General features: G+C 44.2%; 1 protein-coding gene, 1 non-coding gene and 1 pseudogene across 4 annotated transcripts; 1 reads left to right on the top strand and 2 right to left on the bottom strand.

Moving 5' to 3' along the window:
• Positions 1–9044: 9044 nt before the first annotated feature.
• On the bottom strand, positions 9045–21609 carry KPNA2 (karyopherin subunit alpha 2). 3 transcript variants are annotated; one of them, XM_044389122.3, is made up of 14 exons: positions 21520–21609; positions 20830–20941; positions 19707–19851; positions 17523–17699; positions 16103–16198; positions 15816–15953; positions 14298–14386; positions 13232–13500; positions 12877–12971; positions 12510–12773; positions 12081–12314; positions 11633–11815; positions 9965–10114; positions 9045–9393 (listed from the first exon to the last, which is right to left on the bottom strand). In XM_044389122.3, exons 5-14 carry the CDS (start codon positions 16175–16177, stop codon positions 9301–9303), a joined length of 1590 nt encoding a protein of 529 aa, XP_044245057.1. In that variant the 5' UTR covers positions 16178–16198; positions 17523–17699; positions 19707–19851; positions 20830–20941; positions 21520–21609; the 3' UTR covers positions 9045–9300. The 3 variants fall into 3 exon arrangements, with proteins under 3 accessions (XP_044245057.1, XP_048081567.1, XP_026368240.1); XM_048225610.2 differs by having other exon boundaries at positions 17527–17699; positions 21520–21582; XM_026512455.4 differs by lacking the exons at positions 17523–17699; positions 19707–19851; positions 20830–20941; positions 21520–21609 and adding an exon at positions 17062–17495.
• A 183-nt stretch (positions 21610–21792) lies between these two features.
• Positions 21793–21865, top strand: TRNAR-CCG (transfer RNA arginine (anticodon CCG)). The gene has a single exon. It is a non-coding gene; the product is annotated as a tRNA-Arg (tRNA).
• Positions 21866–23625: 1760 nt separating this feature from the next.
• LOC123001812 (putative elongation factor 1-alpha-like 3) lies at positions 23626–26130 on the bottom strand (annotated as a pseudogene).
• Positions 26131–26650: the final 520 nt, after the last annotated feature.

Raw genomic sequence — 26650 nt, 5'->3', positions numbered from 1 at the left:
ATTCAAATTTTGCTAATTGCCTCAATAATCTCTTTAATGTCATTTTTTTTTCTCAGTTAAGTATCCAATCCCAGATCATGGACTGCATTTAGTTGTTGTTATGGGTTGAATTGTTTCTCCTCCGAAAAGTCATGTAGGACCTCAGCACATGACTTCATTGGGAGATGAGGTCTAACAGAAGCAATCAAGTTAAAAGGAGGTCATTAGAGTGGGCACTAATCCAATATGACCGGCGTCCTTATAGAAAGGGACGACTGGACGCAGACAGTGCACAGAGGGAAGCCGACGTGAAGAGACGCAGGGAGAAGACGGCCATCTCCGGGCCAGACAGAGAGGCCTGGGACACGTACTTCCCTGCCAGCCTCCGAAGGAACCCGCCCACTCCTTGATCTCAGATCTGTAGCCTCCAGAACTGAGACAATAAATTTCTGTTGAAGCCACTGGCTTGTGGCAATTTGTTACAGCAGTCCGAGGAAACGAATACAGTTGTCAGGTCACGTTTAGGAGCCCTTCTGGCGTGATGAATGACTAGCAGGTGACCCACCGGGACAGCCACCCAGGGAAAGAGCTCCTTCTCCAGGGAGCCACAGGCTGCCTGGCTTTCAGAGCGAGTGTTCAGGGATCCACAGCACCGATTAGATGAGCTCTGGGGGGACTTTCTCCTTTTCAATGTCTACCAGGGATGTGAGGTGGGCCGGCACCCAGTGCTGGACCCCGGGTTCACCCAGGGGGCACCAAGGCTTCGAGGAGGAAGCCAAGGGGCAGGGGGGCTGGCAGAGGGCAAGGAGAGGCTGCATGGGGCTGTCCAGGGGGCTCCCTGGGTGAGGTGAGGGTTTCCTAGGGGTTTTTTTCCCCCCAGAAAAGACAGTTTTTAAAGTTTTCACTTAGGGGCGCCTGGGTGGCACAGCGGTTAAGCGTCTGCCTTCGGCTCAGGGCGTGATCCCAGCGTTCTTGGTTCGAGCCCCACATCAGGCTCCTCTCCTATGAGCCTGCTTCTTCCTCTCCCACTCCCCCTGCTTGTGTTCCCTCTCTCACTGGCTGTCTCTATCTCTGTTAAGTAAATAAATAAAATCTTTAAAATAAATAAATAAATAAATAAATAAATAAATAAATAAATAAATAAATAAAGTTTTCACTTAAAGGTTGAACTGAAGTTCCCTGGTATCTTTCTGTTGGCTGAGTAGCACTGTGGCTGCCTCCTGCTGGCGGCTGGACAAACAGCCACAGCCTGGGGTCTCCCTGGCAGTAGGGCCTTGAGGAGGGAGGAAATCAACAGCTCGCTGCTGATTCAGGAAAGGAATGCCTCACTCTCTTCCCTGAAGGGAAAACAGGACCTCCGAGCTCTGGGACCCAACCAGGAACGATGCAAAAAGTGGTTCCTCTTTTGGAAAGACCACTCACTACAGGCGCAATGAATCTGATTCCCAGGGAACATGTGGGGTGCCGAGAGGCATGTCTCCAACACCCCACAGCTTAGGAGAATGTCGTCACCTGCAGACGCATCTAGAGCAGGGCTGAGCCAGGAACCCGCAGTGCCCCCAGGAGCTTGGATCCTAATTGGAATGGGCTAAAAGGTGACCAACATAGGATTCAGGGCTGAGAGAGAGGACACGAGCCCACGGTGAATCACTTAGCAACTTTAGATCAGAGGTTTTCAGTCTCAGCCCTATTGACGTTTTGGACCAGATCATTCTTTATTGTGGGATCTGTTCTGCACATTACAGGGCGTGTAGCAGCACCCTTGACCTCTCCCCACTTAGATGCGAGTAGCATCCCTCTCCCCAAGACGTGACAATCGAGAACGTCTCCAGACTGTCAAATGGTCCCTTGGGGGGCAAAACTGCCCTTGACTGAGAACTGTTCCTTTAGATTAAAAAAAAAAAAATTAAGATTTATTTACTTATTTGCGAGAAAGAGAGAGAGAAAGAGCACAAGCAGGGGGAGGGGCAGAGGGAGAGAGAAAATCCTCAAGCAGACTCCCCTCTGAGTGCAGAGCCCAACTCGGGGCTCGGTCTCACGACCCTGAGATCAGGACCTGAGCCGAAACCAAGAGTGAGACACTTAATCGACTGAGCCACTCCGGCGCCCCTCGATAAAAATTAATCTCAGACTTGCTAATTTTTTTTTTTTTTGCAATGACTTGAAATCTTGCTCAAGAGTCTAAATGACCCAATTGAAACCCCAGTATCTGAACTCCACTGGAAGTGGGAAAAAGCAAGGGAGAGAGCAGTTCATGACGTGGTGTCTAACTTGCTCTCTCCTTGCAGTTTCAGTGACCTTGGGCAGTCAGCTTGCCCCGCTCTCCTCTGTTTGCACTGCTGCTGTGCCTGCTGGGCAGGGCAGAAACGGCGGCCGGTCCACCTCAGAGCTGGCTGCGTTTCAGGAACAGCTGGGAGCCCTCTCCGGGGGCTTTCCAAGCTTAATGAGTTCTTATTTGTAAAGTTCCTTACAAAGCTCAGGCCAGGATGCTATGGGAAGTCCAAGTGACTAGGATTCTCGCCACCCTCTTAAAAAGAACATTCCCGAGTGAAAGGGCTGCGAGAGCCAGAACTGAGCTTATAGGAGGGAGTGGGTGCGCCAGTCATGAAGCAGTCCTTGCGAAGCGCATTTGAGACCGTAAAGAAAGAGCGTAATACTTTCCAACTTTCTGGGCCTCCTCCTATTCTCTAGAGCAGGAAATTATGTAAAGTGTTTCCTGAACAGCTGAAGTATGTTAGAAACCTGCTAGCATTCTCTACATTATCTCCAGGAAATCGACGCTGAAGAATTTCTTTGCAACAAGAAACTATGTGAGCTCTGCCGCCCATTGTCACCTGAATGGGATGGGTATTCGCTCTGGGAAGGGAAGACTCTGATCTTCTTGGCTCATTTGCGTGTCAGAGTCAGTGTCCTAAAGAACATACCCTGAAGAGAACAGCTTCGGGGTGTGTGTGTGGAGAGAGAGAGACAGAGACAGAGAATATGAAGAACTTTCTTTGCCAGGTAATTTAGCAATGTCAGTAATAGCTTGCTAGTTATCTACTTATCCTCACTTAATCTTCGGGTGGGGTAAGGATGAGGTCAACCTCTTGCGTGTTAGGCATCATTCTAGAAAGCGCAACCAAAGAAAACTGATAAGCCGCATCCCACCTCTAGAGACTTGCTCTGTCCGAGGCCCGAGCCCATAAATCTCCCAGGGTGGGGGTCCACAGGCATCCCGGCCCAGCAGGCCAAGTGTGAGCCTCACAAGCGCATGCACTTTGGGATGCTGGTGGGGTCACGGTACGAGAGCCATCTGGGAGCCATCTGGGAGCCAGCTGTGACTCTGGCGAGCAAATCCCCCCGGTCTCCTACGAGAAGGGCAAGCGCGATTACCAGAGCAGAAATACCAGCGGAAAACGACAGTTGTTACCTGCAGAGCAAGGAACAAGGCCTAGAAAGGAAGCCAGCTCCCGAAGAGAATGACAGATCTGATATGCTGCTGAAGGCCAGCAAGTTCCCTGCTTCCTAACAACAGCTCGGGACCATTCCCTGCGGCAGCGCAGCCTGGGATCCAACACTGGGAGAGTGTGTGATTTGCCTTTCAGAGACCTGGCTGTCAGCGGGAGGACGAGGAGCCAAACACGTCCTGTTGATACCGCCCACCCTCTGGGGCCTGCAGGGAAGCTGGACGTGAGGCCAGAGGGAGAAATACGAAGTCCTGCCTGCCATCTTCTCTCCCCGGGGGGATGCACCACACTCTTAGCGCGCTTCATCGTGCCTCTTGGAACGAATGTCAACCAAATGCCATCTTTTAGGGACAGCAGTTACAGCTCCTGTAGTCAAGTCACAGCCAACGTCATTGGCCTGAGGCCGTAAACTACCGCATGAACCGGGGCCCTCAGTCTGTAGAGTGCGCGACTCCTGATCTCAAGATCATGAGTTTGAGCCCCCCCTTGGGTGTAAAGATTAAGGGGGGGGAGAAAAAGCTGAACTACTGCATGAAGTGAACTCAGATGGTGACATTAATAAAAGGGGGGGCACATTAATAAAAGGGTCGGTTAAGGATCTGACTTCAGCTCAGGTCATAACCTCAGGGTCCTGGGATCGAGCCCCGCGTTGGGCTCTCTGCTCAGCAGTGGAGTCTGCTTCTCCCTCTCCCTCTGTGCTCTCTCTCAAGTAAATAAGTAAAATCTTTAAAAAAAAAGAAAAGAAAAAAAGCCACTGTGTATAGAGTAAATTGGAAAGATCTATACCTCAAGTCTGTAGTATTGTGAAGGTGGCTGCACCTCTGAGAACCTAATTTTCATCAGGCTAGGAGCTCCTTTCCCTGAAAAGCTCACAAGTATGTATTGCATACAGTTTTCGGGGTTCATGGGCCCCATGAAGGCCTATCCTCTGCACCTCAGGCTACTCAGGTTAAGAATTCCTATTTATGAAAAAATGTATAATTAAATGGTGAGATTTTATTTTAATCTTTCTGGTATTCTGTAGTTTTAAATTCTCTAAAATTAGTATTACTCTGTCACCAGGAAACATTATTTTACAAAGTTACCAAAAAGAAAGAAAAGGGAAAACCTTCATACTCACTCAATTGTTTCCCCAGAGGGACAGAGACAATTGGTTGAGAAGATGGGCAGGAACGGTGCTGGGATAGTCACTAGTCACCTAAAACTTTGGTCTAGATCAGAGTTTGATTCTACACGTCTTCTGGTTTCTACACGTTTTCCCACATTTCTCCTGTATTCCAACAGTTGTGCCCCAAAAACAGTACGTGGGTTTTTGGTTTGGGGGATTTTTTGTAGCTTCCATCAAGAATTACTGTCCATGTATCAGACCTTGACTTCTCGTTCAGTTTGAGTTAATTCAAAGTTCTCTTCTTCATCCGATCCTTCCTCGTCTTCCCTTGTTTTTGTGGGTAAGCTTCCAATATTTCTGCCTGAACCTGTTCAAGTTCTAAACAGCAAGACTTGTTCAGAGAAGAAAATGCAGTTTTGTTTTGCTGCCTCAGTGTGTTCAAGGAGCTTTACGTCACGGGAAAGGCCCATCTGTCGTTTGTAGTGACAAGCTGCCAAGCAAACCATCGCCAAGTTGGACTTGGGTGGCTCAGGTGGCCGTTGCCACGGCCAGTGAGAAGTTCGATGAGGAGGTGCTCCCGACACTCTGCCAGAATTAAGAAGGGAAATGGTGGGTGCAGGAAGAGAACGCAGAGGTCCCCTCAGGTGGGAGGCACCGTTCACAAAGCTAAGGCCAGCATGTAAAAGGCCTCAGGGCTCACAAAACAGCCAATTTTTGGATTGAATCCTATTGTTGAGCATAGAAACAAATCCGCGGTTCATCTCGTGTTGATGTACAGCTGTGCATGATGAGAAAAAAAAAGAAGGGCACCTGGCTGGTGCCGTCGGTGAAGCACGTGACCCTTGATCTCGGGGTTTTAAGTTCGAGCCCCATGCTGGGTGTAGAGATTACGTCAAAATAAAATCTTAGGGGCGCCTGGGTGGCTCAGTCAGTTAAGCATCTGCCTTCGGCTCAGGTCATGATCTCAGGGTCCTGGGATCGAGTCCCGCATCGGGCTCCCTGCTCAGCGGGGAGCCTGCTTCTCCCTCTACCTCTGCCCCTGCTTGTGTTCCCTCTCTCGCGCTCTGTCAAATAAATAAATAAAATCTTTAAAAATAAATAAATAAAAATAATAAAATCTTAGGGGCACCTGGGTGGCTCCGTTGGTTGGGCTCTGCCTTCGGCTCAGGTCATGATCCCAGAGTCCTGGGATCCAGCCTCACATTGGGCTTCTTGCTCAGCGGGGAGCCTGCTTCTCCCTCTCTCTCTGCCTGCTGCTCCCCCTGCTTGTGCTCGAGATCTCTCCCTGTCAAATAAATAAAATCTTAAAAAAAAAAAAAAAAGAGTAATAGTAAAAACTTAGCCTAGAAGGTAAAATCTGTCTTGTGGCTAGAATACTACCTGAGATACCAATATTAACACAGTATTTACTATCTGTAAAGAACTTATTTTATACTAGGGGTTGTGCTATTTTGATGGCCCAAGGGTCACTCATAACATACAGAAGAGGCAGCATTTGAACTCAGGCAGAGCTGACTCTTAATGACTAGTCTTTTCTACCGCACATTCCAGAACTAGGATGGAGAAGGGCATACCCAGCTGTGAAAAGCCTGAGAGGAATGCACAACTGATCAATAGGAGAGGGTTTGACGCATGAAACTCCTACACAGCGTTAGGAAACTGTCCCAAATACTTAGGAGGAACAGGCGTTTATAAGACACCAGAATAATGCTTTCAAACTAGGCCAGCAACATGCCATTTAACATACAAATGCTCAAAATTACATTGCTCTTCCGCCCTCAAAAACAAAACAAAAGCCTATTTGATAGCGTGAGTGTTTTTATCATCTTTATTAGCCAGGGCGATGAGACTTAAGGCAGTAATGTTGCTGAGCACTTTCCACTCCACGCTCCCTTGGGGGAGGGGCGCTGCAAGATTTGGCCAGGTTTTGTTCATCACAAATTAGGTCAACAGCCTGATCTCAAAAGAAAGCACCATTAATGACATGTTTCAAGGGCTTTCCAAAACCAGCCAGCTGGGTTTTGGCAAGCTCCGACAGGGCGGAGGGAGACGAGGGGTAGCCAGCTTCACTTTTCTTTATGGCCTTCTGAACTTGGGGTGCGTAATCTCACAAGGGTTCCGACTGCCCAACAAACTGAAGATTTTGCTCCTAGAACTATTGATAGGATAAAAAGAACATACCGCTTTGGTGAACACCATTTTGGTTTTAATGGACCTGGTTCTTGGAAGCTCCAGAAGAGAAAAAGCAGCAGCAGCAACTTGAGGCCAAACGCTGAAACAAAATCCTACTTAACACTGAAGATCTACTAGAACGAGAAATTATCCAGTTTTTATCTTTTCAGTGATCATGCGGCCACAGAAAGATTGAGGGTGAAGGAATAATCCAACAACCTTAAGAAATGGAATATTTATACCCTACTTTGTTCCAAAAACAGTAGCCTGATAGGATTTAAAGCTGATACAATTTAGTAAGGTAAAGAATCAACATTTGGTGCAGTGCTTAACACTGGTGCTCAACCTCTAACCATAGCGTAACTAGGGATTTCTGCAACGAGCAAAGAAGGGCGAGATTTTCCTGTATTTGCCTCATGAAAATGTGTTACCTTCCCACCCCTACTTACCTACTACAAACTAATACGAACCTAAAAGTTACGGGCAAGATGAACTTATTAAAGTTTTAAATGAGATTTAAAACTGATAGGAGCTACAAAATGTGGTACACATTAATAAAAGCTATCTAGACATTAACACTTTGTGAAAGGAAAAGTTTGGTGGCTGTACAGTGTTTTATCAGACTTAAAAAAAAAATCAAGCTGAATATGCAAACTCATTCTCAGAAAATTGCATCCAGTTAAGTTCAATAAAAACACACACAAGTCTCCATGGCTTCACATTCCACAGAAACCATCATGCTAAAAATGTTACCCAAGACATGAAAATGTATTCCCGGTGATCAGCTGTCTCCTGTCCATGACTTCACTACTGGGTCATGCTTTCCGTCTGAAAACAACAGACCTTGACGCTTCTCACCAGCATGTATTCCACTGGTCCCTCAGCCCACTAAGCCCCACCTCTCTTACCACAAAAATGTCCGGTTTCCAGGTTTACTTCCACATTTTGTTCTCACATTCACAACTTCGGAGTCCAGTGTCTAAGGGACTGACCTTGGAGCAAGGGTAGGAAAAAAGGGCAGTGGAGCAAGTAGGTAGGACAGGAAGGGCAGTCTGTACCGGTTCGTGACTTCTCTTCTGCCTCTTTATGGAAGGCTTTGTATAGAAAAAGTCGAGAAAATGACCAGAGCTCCCACCAGGCCACCCTGAGCTCGGGAGGACCAGGCGTAACATGGCTCGGTGTTCCAAGTTAGAAACTTGGCTGCCGGCTAATAAGCATTAGCCGAAGTATTCTCTATATCCACACCTAAATAAGCATTAAATATTTCACAATTAAACTTTGAAAGTCTGTTATCTCCAAAAGGAAAAACGTACTTAGGTGCAGGCTGGTGAACTAAGGAGGTAAGAATATCCTTACGTTTATTCCGAGACAAAGTAAATGGAAATCTGTTGCATTGTACTACTCCTGACTTGCAAAACTAGCTGATTTTACTGAATACCGTAGCCCTTTGTGGTCCTAACTCACTTTCGGTCTTCAACCCAAATGCCCACCTCCACCCTCAGCTCTAGAGCTTCCATGGGAAAACAAGCAGGCAACGCTGTCCGATTTCAGCAGTGGAGGCTTCGCTCATGACTTTTCCACTCATCAAAGGAGAAACGTACAGTAGTGTTTTTAAGGTGCATTTCATTTGTCCTAAGATTCTGGGGCACTTTGGTTAACCCTCCTTCTCTCCCCCAAATCCATTTCTTATACTGCTAATAGCATAACTACTCTTTAGATTAGTGGCTTTACACCTGGACTGTACAGAAAGAGCATAAGGGGATTAAATTTAAAAGAGAAAATACTTGGACCCCACCCCTTACCAATTAAGCAGAATTTCTGGGTAAACCAATGTACATCTTTGGAATCACGTACAGCCTTGAAGTTTGGGACAGATGAATTCTACCTGGAGCTCGAGGAGACTTGTGATTAAATTTATATATATATATATATATATTTTTTTTTTTTTTTTTTATTTCCCCCCCCCCCAATCCCATCTCCCTGGCCAGAGAGATTTAAGGAGACCCTGGCTGAGGGCTTCTGGGAAATTTTGTTCATTTTTCTATAAAAACTTCTGAAAAATTCTATTCTGGCTGGTGTGTAGTGGATATGACGTCTGGAAGCGCCAACGGCCATTATTTACAAAGAATGGAGGCAGCCGAGAGCAAAGCCAGAACTCCTAAGTGGGCAGGAAAAAGTTATCACCCTTGCATCCTTGATGACCTCACAAACCTGACATCAAACCGTGTCTACAACCAGAACCACACGTCTGGTTACTCACAGGGGTTTGGTTCCGGCACACTTCACAGCAATCTGAACAAGTCCAAATTAGAAAGCAATACATAGGAACGGTGAAGTAAAGAAAAGGGTCGAATTTAATCTTTATTTACAGGACACTGCAAGAGAGGAGATTCCACATAGAAATAAGAAACCCACTGAGAGGAGGAGCTGCACACAGTTTGTACAGTTTGGAACTGGTCAAGTATAGTTTTGTTGTAAAAAGTGCTACAATAACAAAACACATTTAAAAAGAGTTCTTAGTAGAGAAACAGTAAGACGAACTTCTACCCAACAGAGTACACAACAAACAACTTTCTGCCTCAGCTGTACAATCTAAAAGTTGAAGGTCCCAGGAGTGCCGTCCTGAACTTGGAACGTATAGCCTTCAGAGGTAGTTTCTGGCACAACATTCTGATCTTCCTCTTCCTGGAAGTATTAAAAAACAAAACCAAACAATATAATTCCACAGACATAGCACAATTCTAGGCAGCAGTCTGCCTAGAAGTCTGTATTTACTCTTAAGGTCTTCATTTGCATGTTACACCTTTATTACTATAACCGTATTTCAGTATTTCAAATAGGGGAGAGAGCTGCCGAAACTTGCCAATTCAGGAGCGCCTGGGAGAAGAAGAGCCTGAATGGGTGAAGGAACGCTACCACAACAGAGATCTTCTTCCCCACCCGTCACTTTCAGTAGGTTGCCCACTTCTCCATCAACTCCTGCACAAACTTACTCTCAAGATATTCTTAAGTCCCTAAGACTATTCATTCGAAAGTAGTGATTTTTTAAGATTTTTAAAATTTCTAGTTAAAGATTGTATGATCATCAAGCCAAACATCTGAGGAGCAAATACGTACATCATGTCCTACTCACACTGGTATTTTGCCATATTCAACAAGGACGCAGGGCTCATTGAAAAAGTATAAGGGAAAAAAATCTTAGGGGCTTGACTTTGTGTGTTTTCCAAATTCCTGTCAACATTACCATGTTACTCACCTCTACAGAGAAATACTTCTCAATTAAGTTTAATGAAGCTTTGTACACAGACTCATTTTCATGGTTTTGCAGAGCTTCAATTTTGTCCAAACCTCCACATTCTTCAATCATTATACTAAGTTTCTCAGTTTCACCTAGTTTCTCAGCAGCCTAAAACAAAATTCCAAGTTTACTGGAATTTACTAAATCGTCTATTTTAATGAAAATAATGTTTACGTTTGGGCATTGATGTATATCCGACAACCACCTGAAAAGTTTCTTCAACAATCCTATGAGATGGTTTTATCCCCAATTCACATTTTCTTTTTTTTTTTTTTTTTTAAGATTTTATCTATTTATTTGAAAGAGAGAGCACAAGTGGGGTGAAGGGCAGAGGAAGCAGACTCCCCACTGAGCAGGGAGCCTGACGTGGGGCTCACTCCTGGGATCACAACCAGAGCCAAAGGCAGACGCTTAACTGACTAAGCCACCCAGGCGCCCCTCCGGTTTACATTTTCTAAAAATCTGTACCCGCTCTCAGCAGCTACTTCTGCAGCGCTAGCCGGATCCTACAGTAGTTCTCAATCATTTCTGTGCATCAAAAGCACCTGGGCAATTTTAAAAACGACACCATATCCAGTTTCATTTGGTCTGTGTTGGGAACACAAAATTACTGTTTTATAAAAGCACCTGAGGGGCACCTGCGGGGCTCAGTTAAGCATCTGGCTCTTGGTTTCAGCTCAAGTCATGATGTCAGGGGTCGTGGGACTGAGCCCCACAATGGGTTCTGCACTCAGGCTGCTGAGATTCTCTCTCTCCCCTGCCCCGTCCCCCCAACACATGCTCTGTCTCATAAATGAATGAATGAGTGAATGAGTCAGTGAGTAAATAAATAAATACACAAAATCTTTTTTAAAAAGCACTTCAGATAACACCAAAATGTAGTCAAGGTTGAGAACTATCGTTTAAGGGCAAAGATGGCCTAAGGTGTATAAAAATAAATTTCCCTGATTGGATTATTTGCTGATACCAAGAACATATTAGGTATAAAATTGATATTATGGTTAGCCTTTTTTAAAGTCCTCAAATTTTAGGATACATAAATATTTACAGATAAAATAACTTATATGCTTCAAATAATTTAGAGGATTTAGGTAGGGGGGGGGAGTAGGAAAAAAGGCCAAATGTTGACAAATTATTTATGCTGGGTAATGGGTACACCACGCATTATTATTCTAGACTCGACTGCTCTAGGTAAAATTTTCATAATCGGAAGTTTAAAGTCGTTCGGTAGGACCTACCTACCTTCAACCACGGTGACAAAGTGCTACATGCTAGCAAGCTCGGGTTGATTAGGAAAGGAACCAGAAGAAAAATAAAATTAGACAACTAAGTCATCAAAACTTAATTCCACCAAAACTCAGTATGACATTGGAGAATTAAAGATTTTTGACAAAACAGATAGGAACGAATCCTGTCCACACACGGACTTGATTTCAATTCGGGTCACCTACTTGTCATCTCCTTTAAATCTCTTATAATCCCTTGTCACGTCTTACCAAGAGTGTGCCCCGCAGAAAAAGCCTTTCTAATTCTGTGGCCTACTGAGTAAACTTAGCTGCCCTACTCTGAGTCTAAATATCCTTAATTACTATCAAGCCCAAATTCAAATGCTATCTTATGACTTACCTGAAAGATATTTGAAATGGCATCCAGAATAACCAGAATAATTTTGGTATCTTTTGCAGTTAAGAGGTTCATCAATGGTTCTATTATGCCACAGTGAACGAGGTATACAATCTGTTCGACTGTCCCACCACTTGTATAGTTGGTCACAGCCCATACAGCTTCCTTTTGTGTCTTAAAGTCTGCCTAATAAACATAAGGAAACAAGTTTACTTTAGAAGGACTGTAAAAACAAGATCCCAAAAGTACAGTTATCGAAAAACAAGGACTAAAACTACCAACTGACTCCATCCAACCTTAAGTAAATAAAAGAGGTTACTGGCCACCATTTAGCAAAGGACTCGAAGTAGAACCCAACACCGGTATGTTACGATTCTTACCAAGCACGGCTCTACCAAATGCCCGTCCGTAAATACTAACATCCTCTGATTAAGTATTAAGACTTCATTACCTTAGAGAGAACACCAACGAGGAATGGGACTAATCCATGATTCACAACTTGCTGTATCTGGTCCTGGCGACCAGCTGTGATGTTTGACATTGTCCATGTAGCTTCCTTCTGAATGTTAGTTTTGGGGTTCGTTAGCAGGCTGGGAAAGACAGCAAGTGCTCCTGCATCTATTACAACCTGAGTCTGTTCGTCTGTCCCAGTGACAATATTTCCTATGGCTCTTAGCGCAGGAGTCTGAAAAGGAAAAAAAAAATGTTGATGCCAACAGTTACCTTTTATGTTTTCCAGCACTGCTCAAAAACTCTATACCTTAAAGGTTTTGACAAGTCAGAGGCTCCTCATGGCCTAAAACAGGCAAGGTGTCAACATTAGCATCAGTTGACCATGCTTCTTCTGGTTTATATTCTCATCTAAAAGTCAACAACTTACCACAATGGGCAACTCAGTAGCTCCTAGAAGCTTCACAAGCTGCGGCACGACTCCTGTTTTCACAACCATTTCAATCCGTTCATTTGGACCATCGGTAAGGTAGGAAATGGCCCAGCAGGTATCTGCTAATACTTCTGGGTCATCGTGATGCAGGAGACGAACTAAGGTAGGAAGGATCTGTTCAACAGCATCTAACGGGGGTGCGGGATTCTTGTTGCGACAGAGGTTTGAAAGCGTCCAAGTCAGGTTCCGTAAGTAACCACACTGAGGGGAGAGAAAAATGCAATCACAGGTCTCTCTATATTTTGAGGGGGTGGGAAAAATTAGAATCAAGAAGTGAGTAACCTGGCTTATGTTAGTAACTTACTGCTAAAGATGACATATCGGGAACCGCAAGGAGAGCCAAGAGCGGATCAACTGCACCATACTTGATAACCAAGTCTCGAAAAACTGAACCGTCACCTAAAAAAAAAGGCAAGGTTAATCATAATCGACTTGTCTAGCACCACGGATGTTCAGTGACTCAGTGCACCAGCGTCCTAACACAAAGACAATACTCCAGCAAATTCTCAAACTTACTTAGATGCCACTAGCTTCCCTTATAAGCACTGGAAGCAAGCAAGTGTAAATCTTAACACACAGGTCACTATTACCTATGACAAGGGACTTCTCCCAACCTCAGTATGATTAGAGACAGTCAAAAGAATTTTAAATCCGAGTACCTGCGATGTTTCCTAGAGCCCATACAGCTTGTTCACTGATGTGGGCATGCGAAGATGCCAGAAGAGAAATGAATGCTGGGATAGCACCTCCATCTACCACAGCCTTGGTCTGTTCTGATGTGCCGGAAGCAATGTTAGTGAGAGCCCAAGCAGATTCAAACTGAATGGGACTACAATCAGTTCTGCCCAAGAAGGACACAAATTTTGGAATCAAACCAGCCCGGATTATGTTGTCTATGGGGGGCTGTTTTTCCCTAGAAAGCAGTTTCCTAAGGGTAAGCAAAAAGAGAAACAAAAGTTAAAGATGATTATCAAGATAAGTTTGTTAACTTTAAAAATCAATTTAAAATGCAATTCAAGAGTTTAGAACTTGAGGTAACCTTTTAAAGTACTGCACTAAATGTTCAGATCTCCTGGAACTTAGGAGATGAACAGACTGGCTGCACAGTGCTGCCACACGTGGTGTCTTTAACTACCTTTTTTCCAAAACTGAAATATTACCAATAATGTAAATCAGCCTCCTCTCGGCATCCCCAGAAACTACTTTAGATCTTGTCACTTTAAAACTTCGACAATCTGACACAATTACACAACCATTGTTAATTTGTGTTTCCCTAAGTACTAGTGAGGTTAAACACCTTTTCCTTCATCATTTGTCACTTGACTTGTTTTTCAGCACACTGCCAAACTAGAGATGGATGTCACAAATATTTGTATTTGCTAGAGGAAAGAGTAAATGCGCCATTCTAAATGGATGTGCCAATCCCACTTACTGAATAATTCCTCCTGACACCAACTTGAAATGCCACCTTGACAAAAACTTTGTAATTTACTCAAAAAGCACACCCAAAGGTTAATACCGATTATCACTGGGGGTGGGCAGGACTTAAGGCAACTGTGATTTATACAAAATCAGTTTCACCTAAGGGAAGATTCTAATGAAAACAGGCCTATGGCCAACTTAATCTTTATTTTACCCATGCCATCTGTCTGTCTCTTCCCCACGAAAAAAATTCCGAAAGGGTTGATATCTTAGGTTGCCCACGCTCTGGCAGAAAAGACTTACCTAGCAGCTTGAGTAGCCTGGAGCTGGCTTTCCAAATTGTTGCTATTTATGCCTTTGACAATGTCATCAACAGACCAATTTACAGTGCCCTGCAAGGACAGTGGTATTAATTTCACAAATTATTATTTTTAAGATTAAGCAAACAAAATCCCTACTTGCCATTGTGAAGACATTTTTAGGTTTATAATCAGTTACTAGAAGTTTAGCCTTACATGCAATTTTGGCTATTAAATATTCGTACTTTCATATGCAGAACAGTGCTCAAACTTGGTGTATGACTCACTGGAATCTCCAGTTACGGAGTATCATCACAGAATTTTGTCACTAAAAGAGGAGACTGTGAACAATTTAATAAATGAAATTAGAGCAGTTTGAAGGTTGTTCCTACATTAGTCTCAATCACTTGCTTTCAGATATGCTGTTAGGGAGAAAGGGATAGAGTTATATAGGCAACGTGCTGGGGATTTTCCTATCTAAGCTTATAATCTATGCATTTCATTTCCACAGTACAGTGCTACAAATGCTTCATATTGTGATTGCAGAAGCGTTTGAGAATCAGTGCTACAGTTAACTCAAAAAGACAGCATCCCTTTTTCCGTAGGAGCTTACAACTTAACAAGGAAAATGTGAAAAATAGATAACCATAAAACAAATGGTGAATACTCCTGTTCTGTTAGCATTTACTCTCCATCTTTAGTGCACAACTGGGATGCTAGGGGAATTCTGAAAAAGGATAATTTTTCCTGGTAGGTTGACCAAGGAGTGCTATCAGAAGATAGGATTTGAATATAGTACCCCAAAAATAACACATAGGTACTATTCAGCGAAAAAAAAATTTGAGGCATTAAAGGGTCCCAGTATCATTGAAAGACAAAAAAGATAAACTGAAAATCTAAGATTGATCTAATTTACAAAAAAAAAATTGTTTTTCAAAGAATATGGATTTAAAACTACCAAAGTTTTTAAGCAGAGAAAGAAGAGGTATTTTAAGACTATGTTTAGGTAAATAGTATGTGGCATAGAATTTAGGGAAAGATAAATTAGAAAACCAATGAAAATATTTCAGGAGGAAAAAGATCTGAACAAAGCTAGTGAGAAGTACAAAAACACCCTAACACCCTAAAAAGCCAGAAAGTGATTGGTTCTAGACACGCTAACTTTCAATTAACACTGGAATGGCCAGTTGAGGACTGAACTGGTGGCTAGAAATGCAGGGAAACCTGAAAGGAGTTCAGAGCTAAAGGAGACCTTAGAATCAGCTTCAGTAGATTATGAAGAGCTAAAACCATTAGGTCAGGAATGTTATGTAAATTTCTTTCTTTCTTTAAGTAGGCTCCATGCCCCGCGTGGAGCCCAATGAGGGGCTCAGATCTCACAAGCTTGAGATCAGGACCTGAGCTGAGGCTGAGTGGGATTCTTAAGCCACCCAGGCGCCCCTTTATTATTTAAATTTCTAAGAAAAGCCCCATATTGATTTTGTGGGTTTGCCGTAATTCATAATCTAAAATATATATTTACCTGGTTGTTGCGGTTTTCCTGCAGTGGAGAGGTAGCGTCATCAGGAAATGAGCTTACGTTTCTCCTTTTTAGCATCTGGTCATCCTTCTTTGCTTTCCTCAGTTCCACATTAACTTCTATTCGGCGCCGCCTCATTTCCTTGGAAAAAGATAACCCACTTTACTTACTGTTATCAGTTTTTTTGCGAAGTGAGGACATTTATTTCAAATTTCCTCAAAGTTCTGATCCCTTCCCAAATATCTTTCCATTTAAAAAATATCGTAGGAAAGCAAACAGAAGGTACTCACCGTACTGTCTTTCCCCTTGTTCTTGAATCTGTTAAGGCGGGCAGCTGGTGAATTAGCATTCTCGTTGGTGGACATGGTTGAGACAAAGGGAGAAAGCTGTAAGATGGAGAGAAAATATTTCCCTTTTATCATTTTGCTTTGTCAGTAAGAAAAGCATTAACAGAATCAGGTATATATACTGGATCCACACTCGTCTATTAGAGGAGCAACTTCCTTTTTCAGCACTATGAAATAGTGAACTGGCCAAACAGTATTAGTCCCCTCCCCTCTGAAGGACTGGGACTTCCTGGAGCAGTGCTGTCCATCAGAAATAGAAAGCAAGCTACATAAATTTAAATTTCCTAGTAACCACATTTTTCAAAAAGAAACGAGTGAAACTGATTTTAATCTATTTTGTTTAACCTAACACATCCAATATGTTCTCATTTCAACATATTATAGTATTTCGAGTTATTGAGATATTTTACACTTTTTTCATCCCAATTCTCTGAAATCTTGTACGTACTTTAGGCTTACAGCATATCCCAATCCGGACTAGCCACATCCGTTTGGTGACTACCATACTGGACAGTGCAACTGTACTATTTCAATTAAACAGTTAATTGAAGACAAAGTAGGGGAACTGAGCTCACAGTTAAAACCTATGTCCTACGGGCAACAAATCCATATCCTGGAGGCTCTCTCTATTGTCTTTAAATGACCAAAATAGGTACATTCTCCACACTTGAAAATTAAAGAAATACTTGGCCCATCATCACATTATGGAGTCTTCCATAACATTTCGTGTCAATACTAAAAACTCGAGACAGTTCTGCATCCTCAGCATCTCGCAACCATTATCACTTCCGGGAATTTCGAGTGCATGCACTTAATTAGGCTGGTATCAACTGTGCTTCATTCAGACTGGGATCTTAGAAGAGCGATCGCCAAAAGGGGACGAAAGTACAAATCCTCCTTACAATTTGTTATCTTTCATTCCGTGATGTTCTTTCCCGACGCTGTGTCACAGCCAACCCTGGGCCTACGTGTTAAAAGACAGTTCTTCCAACTGCCACCCCCATCTCCAGGCCCTTCCCCTGCCCCCCACCCGGGAGGATGCAGCGGGGAACGGGCGGAGGAGGGACCAGAGGCGCTGGGCCGCCTCCCGGGACTCTCGCCCTCGGGCCTCACTGATTTTCCGGGCCGCAACGCGCCAGAGGTGCAGCCGCAGTTCGCAGAGCCTCGGCGGCCTTAAACCCAAGCCCACGCACCGCGAAACAGCCGCCTCGTCAACGAACGACGCCCCCGAGGCCTGGTCAACGGGAGAGACCAGAGCCAGGTCGGGCGTGTACTCCGGGCCTCCCCTCCCGCCACCCGCAGCGGAGGGCGGCCTGCAGGTCTGCCGTTATCACTCGGGTCGGGCTCCGGCCTGAGTTCCTACCTACACGGCCGGCTCAGGCTTCCACAGGAGGCGGTCCCGGGCGCGCAGGTTGCGGATCAGCTGCCCTCAAAACGTCCACCACGGATCACCCCAAAGACGGTGTGGCTCGTGCAGCCGGCCGGCGCGATTTAAATTTCCCGGTGTCCCCGCATTCCGATTGGCTGGTTCGAGCCTACTCTGCGCGCCCATTGGCGTATTTAAAAAACACGTTAAGTTGGGGGGGGTGTCATAGGGCCAAGAAGAAGAGACGATAATATCGCGAGATATGGGAGCGGCCGGACAATCCCAGAGCGCTTTGCAGTTGGGTGAAGAAAGACTCCAGATCCCGGCATGCAGCGGGTCAGGTCTCAGCCCCAACTTGGCCGGAACCGAGGGCCTCTGCAGACAGTTAATGCCAGGGAGGTCGCTCGCAAGTCGTTTTGCCTGGGCGACTGCTTTAACCAAAACACCACAACTGATTTCCAAACTAATTCTCTTAAAAATCTTGATATAGAAGAGGTGGGTTAAAAAAAAAATCTTGATATAGAAACATACTGCTATGAGTTTTTTCCTTGATAGGACACAGTGGGAACTTGGCCGGGGTTTCTGGCGATTATGGAAGGAAGGGATAAGGCAAATTTGTGTTGCATTTTTTGTTGTTTTATTTTTTTTAACTTGTGTCATAAAAAACTGCAGAGAAGCCACAAATCTGGTAACAAAAGATTTCTCATGCCTGTTTCTCCTGACACTCTTATTTTTCAATATTTTCAAATACAGAAGAATTGCAAATCTTATCCGGATTTGCCAAATGTTAACATTTTGCAATTTTGCTATTTCTCTGTGTATACACACAAACGCACAGATGCGTGTGTGCGTGTTAAGGTACTATGTAAAAGCCATATATATATATATATATACACACACACACACACTTTTGAATCACTTGAGAGTAAGTTTTAGAAATTCTATCCCTTAGCCATTAAATCCTTAAGTGTGTATCTTCTGATGACTTTCTCTTATATGGCCACACTACAATCATCAAATTCAGGACAAATGAACTTGTTTTGTTTTGTTTAAGGATTTTTTTTTTTTTAAGATTTTATTTACTTGAGAGAGAGAGCGTGCACAGAGGGAGAGGGAGAAGCTGACTCCCTGCTGAGCAGGGAGTCCCATGCAGGGCTGGATCCCAGGACCCTGGGATCATGACCTGAGCTGAAGGCAGACACTTAACCGACTGAGCCACCCAGGTGCCCCTTTTAAGGATTTTTTTTAAATTGTTTTTTTTGTTTGTTTGCTTTGGCTTTTGTTTTTTTTGGGAGGGTTAGTAATCTCTACATCCACGGTGGGGCTCAAATTCATGACCCCAAGATCAAGAGTTGCATGCTCTATTGACTGAGCCAGCCAGGGACTCCAGGACAACTGAATTTTGATGCTATTATTTATAATATAGCCTGTGTTCAAGTTTTGCCAATTGTTCCAATGTGTTCTATGCTGTATTTTACACTTTTCTGAATAAAATCTTTGCACTTTCTTGCATCGCAAATGATTATCAGAGCATCAGACTTAAAGATTCTGCAATTTTTCTATTCTAAAAAGGGTATTTTTAGAAACGTTATTGGTTTATTACTATAAATAAATTCAAACATTGAACTTTGTCCATTCTTGTAGGCGTTTGTTCCAGCCTCACTCATTGTGTAGCAACCGTGGGGTTCATTGGCAGTTGATTCTACTCCCACCTATTCAGTCAGTAAGATCTCATCTCCCCAAGTGCAAAAATGTGGAAAGAATTCACCCCTAAACCAGTCATTGCAAGGGATTCTCTTGGCTACCGTGAATGGTTCAGGGCCAGGCATATGACCTAAATTCATTCAGTTGGGAAGCCTATGCCTTTGTTTAATGACTGGAGATAGGAAAGCAGGCTCTGTTCTTCTGAACTGGGGGATGTGAGTCCTAGAAATTTGAATAGGACAATTGTAGAGAAACCATGAAAGCTCTGATCAACAGCCTGCCCTACCTCTGAAGTTTGCAATTATATAACTTTGCAATTATGTCACCTGATACACTTCCTTTGTTGTTTAAGCTAGTGATACTGGGCTTTCTTTTGCTTGAAAATATGGAGTAATATGTGCCCAGAAGCATTCTAAGTGTTTTACATATATTAATACATCTAATCTTCACAACTCTGTATTGTAGTATTATTATTACCTGTACCATTTCACAGAAGGGAAGACTGAATTAGGAGTGGTTAAGTAGCTTGTCCAGGTTCACACAGCCAGTAAATGGTAGACGGGATTCAGACCCAGGCTGCCATCCTCTTGACCACTATTCTGTTCCCTCACCTGAAAACAACCTGAAACAGAAATATGATGTCAAAAGTGAAAGTTGCCTTTGCAAGATACAGTGTTGTCCTGGGGGTACCATTCACCCTCTACTCTTAGCTATTATAGTTTGGACAGAGATTCAGGAGAGGGCTTTGTCTGGCCTACGCCAGTCAGTACATTCCATCCCCAAACCTGGGGATTGGTTTGGTGATGAAGATGTAACACAATGCAATAAAATGTTTACTGAGCCCTTCTTTGTGTGTGATGTCCTCTCTCTTTCACTGGACTGCGTGTGCTGATGGCGTGAGCCTGAAACTCCGCTGCTTTCAGAGAAGCAAATCCAAGTGTGTCTAAGGCTAAATAATCGTAGCTTGTCTGTCAGCCGTTCTTTCAAGTAAAAACCATTTTGCACTGAAAAAGCAGTTCGGTTATCTTGCAACTCAAACATCACACAATTTCTTTCCCCGAAAGACAACCACTGTGGGGCGCCTGGCTGGCTCAGTCTCTGGAGCTTGCAGCTCTTGATCTCAGGGTCCCACGATGGGGGTAGAGATTACCTAAAGATGAAATGTTCTTTTAAAAACTGAAGGGGAAAAAAAGGCAGCCATTGTATTTTGGTATGTGATAGAAGTGATTTATGTATACTTCCCATTTTGTCACACGAAATATTAAAAAGATGTGTCCTCGAGTGTGGATATTTAATACAATTGACAATTTTACAGGGGTCATCAAGGACATTAAGTGAAGCTGGCTACCTCCACCCCCTTGGCCAGTGCGTCAACATGAAGGATGACTATTACTAGTTTGGTTCCGCTGCCTTGATTCACTGAGGTATCCGTTTTACCCACTGTCATTTCTGTGCCACCAATGCTAAATGATTAGTGAATTGTTATTTACTAGTAATGTCCTAATTATCGTTAAAAGCATTTCCTTAACGACTCGGGGTTTACAGGTAATAAAACAGTGACATACGACACACAGACACCTAAGATTTTAAAGATACACACCAAAATGTTAACAGCGGTAAGCTCCACGTGGTAGAATTTTGGTCAATTTCAATTTTCATCATTCGGCTTACCGAAACTTGACACAATTCTACAAGGAACAGGCGTTCGGTGTCTAAGGAGAAAACGAAACTGTTTATTTTTAAAAACCACGAATGCAGCATTTTCACATGCAACAAGCATAGACATATAGTGCATGGAACCAAAAAGTCTCTGAATCTTTATCCAAGACCCAGGACAGGATAAAAACAAACAAAATCCCTATTGTTTTGGATTGACGGACCTTGTTATATCCATTTCCCCTTCAATCTAGAGGGAAAGAAGAGACAGGGGAGAAAAATGGACGTTAAACGAGTGAGGAAGAAGGGCAGAGTTGGGGGGGAGGGAGCCTGTTCCCCCTGGAATCCCTCAACAGTCCCCAGCACAAAATGGTTTATGACAATGCTGCACGCTGAATAACTGCGGGAAAGAAAGGGAAGGACGAGCAGTAAGAGACAGGAAGGTTGTGGGGTGCCTAAGTGCATAAGGAGCTCAAGCTCTGCGACAGGCGGCACTAGGCGGTCCCACGGAACTTTGTGCAACGCAGACACCCGAGCTCATCCAGGTAAACAGAATTAGAACGGAGGGAGGACAGGCATTGGAATTTCGTCTAAGTTCCCCCAATGCGCGTAACGCGCAGCCAGGACAGCGAACCTTCCGAGAACCCCGCAGGCAAGAAGCCGCCCAAAGGCTCCCGCGTGCCGGCCACGCAGTCCCGGAGCACAGGGATGAGGAGGGCCACGCGCAGGCGCACGGGGGTGCGGGCGGCGGGCCCGGCGGAGGGCGCAGGGGGGCGCAGGCGCGCGCTGCCGCCGCTGGGGGCGGCTCCCAAATCACTCGGCGCCCGACGCGAGGCCGCGGAGCGCGGGGCGGGGCGCGATGATGGCATCGCGTAAGGAGACGGTGTGAGAACCCGGATCCTGTGGTGACCCAGTGGCCTAATGGATAAGGCATCAGCCTCCGGAGCTGGGGATTGTGGGTTCGAGTCCCATCTGGGTCGCACAGAGATTAATTTTGGTGGAGAGAAAGGCGGTAATGGGCACTGACGGCCGTGAAGTCGATTTTGAATTGTGGTCATTTCGCGTCTCTAACAGCGATCTCGACAACTGTATTTACAAATTAGGAAACTCAGGTCCGCGTTTTAAAAATACTGCAGTTGAGACCTTGCAAGTGAAGGAGGAGATCTGGCACGAAACAAGAGCACTTAACTCTTTCTTACTTAACGTATACTGACTTTTTTTTTTTTTTTTAGGTAAAAAAATCCTTAGGAAGCACGAACGGCTGACTAGACAGATGGTATTCCCCCCTTTCTGTCTACCTTTTCAAGCTTAGCTTCGCGGTGGGCAGCCACACATGCAAAACTTTCTCCCCATCCTTATCCTCAGGGGTGTGTGAGCCATCCAACTGTGCTGGCTCCAAACAGATTTATTTTCAGTACTAAGGAAAGTTTAGAGGGAAGCAACCATGCTGTCAACGGACATAAATAATAAACATTTTATGGTTTCTATCCCAAAGCATTGTGAACAACAAACTGTAGTTAGAAGGTATGGCTTTAGGGTTCTGTGTAGTTGTATGTGTGTTTGACTTGCAAATTAATGTAATAAAAGAAATACAGACCTTAAGCTTTTCAGACCAGTTCAGTTGACCATCTTGAAAAGTTTAAACTCTTCTTGAAAAACTTGTGCAAGAGGAATATCACTGAGTTAATTCCTACTCTTTAAAAACAGCTAAATACAAAATGCAGTATGCTATCCTAGATTTGAACCTGAAACAGAAAAAGGACGTTAGTGGGAAAAAGGGTCTGGAGCTTAGTTACCAGTAATATGCCGGCGTTGATTTCTTCCTTATGTCAGTCCTTCCTTCTTGAAATACACCCTTTGCCCAGGCTTCCAGAAAATTCCATTTCCTCGATTCTCCAAGCAACTTCTTTTCAATCTCCTTTGCTAGTTCCCTTTAGGTGCCAACCATGGAAACAAACCAGCTCAACCTAAGCAAAGCAAATGATAGTTCTTTGGAAAGACACGGGGGAAGGGAGGCACTCACTAAATAGCAGTGCAAAGCTGGACAACCAGGCTTGGGGATCAGCAAGAATCAAGGACACACCGGTGGCCCCCCAGATTGTCATGCAGCTAGAGCTGCGATAAGTGCCTCTGACAGTTCTCTTCATCCACTTGCTCCAGAATCAAGGTTCCAGCGAAATGTTTACAATTGCCCAGTGTGGATTAAGGACCTTTCTCCTATTGATCCATGGGGCCACAGGGGACTTACCCTCCCACCAATTCTTCCCTTAAGGCGAAGAGGTAATTCCTTAAAAGGAAAAAGAGGCATGGCTGCCAGCTAGCCATTAAAACACCAGCCCCTCTCCTCAGCAAGAATTTGGTAGATTTTGTTCTTAGTAATCTACATTAATTGGTCTTCCACTACTGTTGATTTTAGGTGATGTAGACCAGGATTTTTTTTTTCTCATTGAACTTTGTTTAAATGGGTGTCAAAATTCTGTGACAGGGGCGCCTGGGTGGCACAGCGGTTAAGTGTCTGCCTTCGGTTCAGGCCGTGATCCCGGTGTTATGGGATCGAGCCCCACATCAGGCTTCTCGCTGGGAGTCTGCTTCTTCCTCTCCCACTCCCCCTGCTTGTGTTCCCTCTCTCGCTGGCTGTCTCTATCTCTGTCAAATAAATAAATAAAATCTTTAAAAAATAAAATTCTGTGACAGATTTATGGTCAAATTATTTCTATTAAAAATTACTGATTTTCACGGCACCTGGGTGGCTCAGGGGTTAAGGTGCGTTTCAACAGTTTACTGTTTTGCTTCAGTTATACTTACTTCCTTTGTAGCGTTGACTGGAGCAAAGGGGACCACCATGCCAGGTTTGAAAACACCAATATCCACACAGCCCGCAGGGACAGTACCGATACCACTGGTTCTGTAGATGTCCTGAGGGGGCAGATGCAAGGGCTTGTCAGTTGGATGAGTTGGGGACACGATGCAGTCTGGAGCTTCAAGCCGCGTGATTCCACAGGCATTGCCTTTTTGCAGGTGAGTTTCCATCCCTCCAACCAACACACGATAGCACTTGGCTCAAGCGTGATGTCATCATTCCAACCAGAAATTGGCACAAATGCCACTGTGTTAGGGTTGTAACCAATTTTCCTGATGTAGGTGCAGATTTCCGTAACGCCTTCCTCATATCTCTTCTGGCTGTAGGGAGGATCCAGTAGAATCCACTTTCTTAACACTGACAATTAGTTGTTTTGCACCCCACGTATAATCCAGAAGACATGGGCACGGGTCTGCCCATTCTTGGAAGTACCTGGTGCAAATTCACCAACCCCAGCAGCAGTAGTCAGGGCAGTGGAGTCAGCCCATGAGCTATGTCTGTGATTGTGTTTTTTGATAAAGTCTCTATGTCCTGGGGCATTAGTGATGGTAACATAACACTTGCTGTTCTCAAATTTCCACAGGGAGATACATCAATGGCGATACGACTCTCACATCGGCTTCCAGTTTACCCACGACCCAGGCACAATTGAAGGACCCCTTTCCCATCTCAGCAGCCTCCTTCTCAAATTTTTCAGTGGTTCTTTTGTGGACCTCACCACGTTTGTAGATCAGATGGTGGGTATCGGTACACCTGCCCAGATCTACACATCCAGCAATGGTGATGCTGACGTCTTTCCCTTTCCCACTGTGGCCTAGATTTAGTGGTGCACATCAGGACGCCTGTTGCCTGGCAGCAAACCTGTTGCAAAACAAACAAACAAACAAACAAAACCCTAGATTGTGAATTTTTAAGGATCACAGACTCTCATTACATTTTAGTATATAAAGTGGGTCCTTGACATTATACAAAAAATAATCTGGCCCCAAAGGTCAATATTGCCCAAATCTAAGAACCTGCTTAGAGGCTTGACAGAGATGGTCTGAATATATTATTGATGGGCCTCAAGAAAAACATTTCAAGGCCTCACCCATTATCCCTGTTTCTATCATTTTTCCTTTGTCCCCAAGCAGTCTCAGGGACAAACTGAGGAGTATGTCAAAGGGTACTTCCAAATAGACACTTGCTTGGGGGGGGGGGGGGTGTGCCTGGGTGGCTCAGTCGGTTAAGTATCCGACTCTTGATCTCAGCTCAGGTCTTGATCTCATGGTCCTGGGTTCGAGCCCCGTATTCCACACTGAGCATGGAGAATACTTAAAAAAAAAAAAAAGATCAACAACAACAAAAAAACCCAAATAGACATCTAGGCATGCTCAAGGTAAGCTGGGTGTCAGCTGTCCTTGCTGAGGCTCTTGCTAAGTCGAGTGCCTGACTCTGGAGCCCTAGCCCCACCATGGGAGGCAGGCTGGCATATGAGGAGACAATGGCAGAACCCCCAAATGTTAGAATTCGTTGTATAGTGTATAAGCTGAAGTGTTTGTCCCCACTAGCATTGTGTCACTATGGACCGAGTTATTTGGGGAAAATCATTTTCCCCACAGGAAAGATACATTATACCTATGATCAAAGAAAGCAACCTTAATAAATAGAAGAATATGGCACAATACAGATATTTGAAGTTTTTGCATAAAATTCTCCCTTTCCTTTTAATTGAGCTAGATAAATACCAGGCATTTACCAGGATCATGGATTTTTTTTAAAGTAATTTCTACACCCAGTGTGGGTCTCCATGACCCCGAGAACAGGAGCCACATGCTGCACCAACTGAGCCAGCCAGGCACCCCGATTTATTTTTAATTGTAGGCTATTCGACTTTGGGGTTAAAAAAGTAATGATTATCAACATGTAACATACATACAGGAAAGCAAGTTATCAAAAGCATGCAGTTCATTATGTTCACAAACCGAACACACTGTATAACCAGCACCCAGATCAAAAAAGGGGATCATATTCACTGCAGAAGCCCCCTTCCAATCTCTACCTCCAGCAGGGTGACCAGTACCCTTATTTCTAACAATGTTGGCTAGTTGTGCTTCTTTTTCTACTGGATTACTTTGGAATTTTAATTTTTAAAGTTTTGACTAAATACATTTATTAGGATTGCATCAGTCCAAATTTTCAAAATTCATTTAAGAATTTCAGAATAAGTGCCAGAATTAATGTTAAAATGCAATCCAATAAGATTAATTTCAGAATTATCACACTTTGAAACTTACCAGATTCCAGTATTAAAACTACAGTAAAGTTGACATTTTTCTCTACTCCTCTTGGAAGTCCCGTAAAAGCAATAAGAGGAATGAGAAGCAGACCCACAAACAACGTCATAATGACACTAGGAGGAGACATCTGAAACTCTTCAAATTAAAAGGAGAAAGGGCTACTGAAAGCCATGCGGAACTAACAGGCAGATTAGATGCTTGTGGCCGCAGATGTTAGGAAAGGCCAGCAGAGGGCGCTTCTCCAAGGGGAGGGTCACAACTCAAGAGGCAAAACAATAATCCCTTGTTTGCAATGACAAGACTGGGATGTGCGGACAGCGCCTTGTCGTCACAGGGACAGATCCGTGTTTTGGGTATGGATTTGTCTTCCTCGCCTGGAGGGCTTCTACTAGCACCACCGTTTCCAGATTTAGACATTGCCAGGATTTACTGGTCCAGGAATCAAGGAGAGATGGGAGCGGTCCTTCCCACTATGACCCCTAAAAACTCACTGGAAGAACTTTTTGCTTTCCTTGCCAGTGATCTGGGCTCAGTGGGTCCAGAGGTCTAGTGCCCAAGGGAGAAATGTTTAGACCGGGAAACACCATCATGGGTCCATTCATTCGGAAGCCGAGACTTGCCCTTTG

This window comes from Ursus arctos, unplaced genomic scaffold (genome assembly GCF_023065955.2).
Source record: "Ursus arctos isolate Adak ecotype North America unplaced genomic scaffold, UrsArc2.0 scaffold_24, whole genome shotgun sequence".
Classification (NCBI taxonomy): domain Eukaryota; kingdom Metazoa; phylum Chordata; class Mammalia; order Carnivora; family Ursidae; genus Ursus; species Ursus arctos.
Note: the sequence above shows the minus strand (reverse complement) of the source record. Positions and strands in the feature narration are given on the sequence as shown.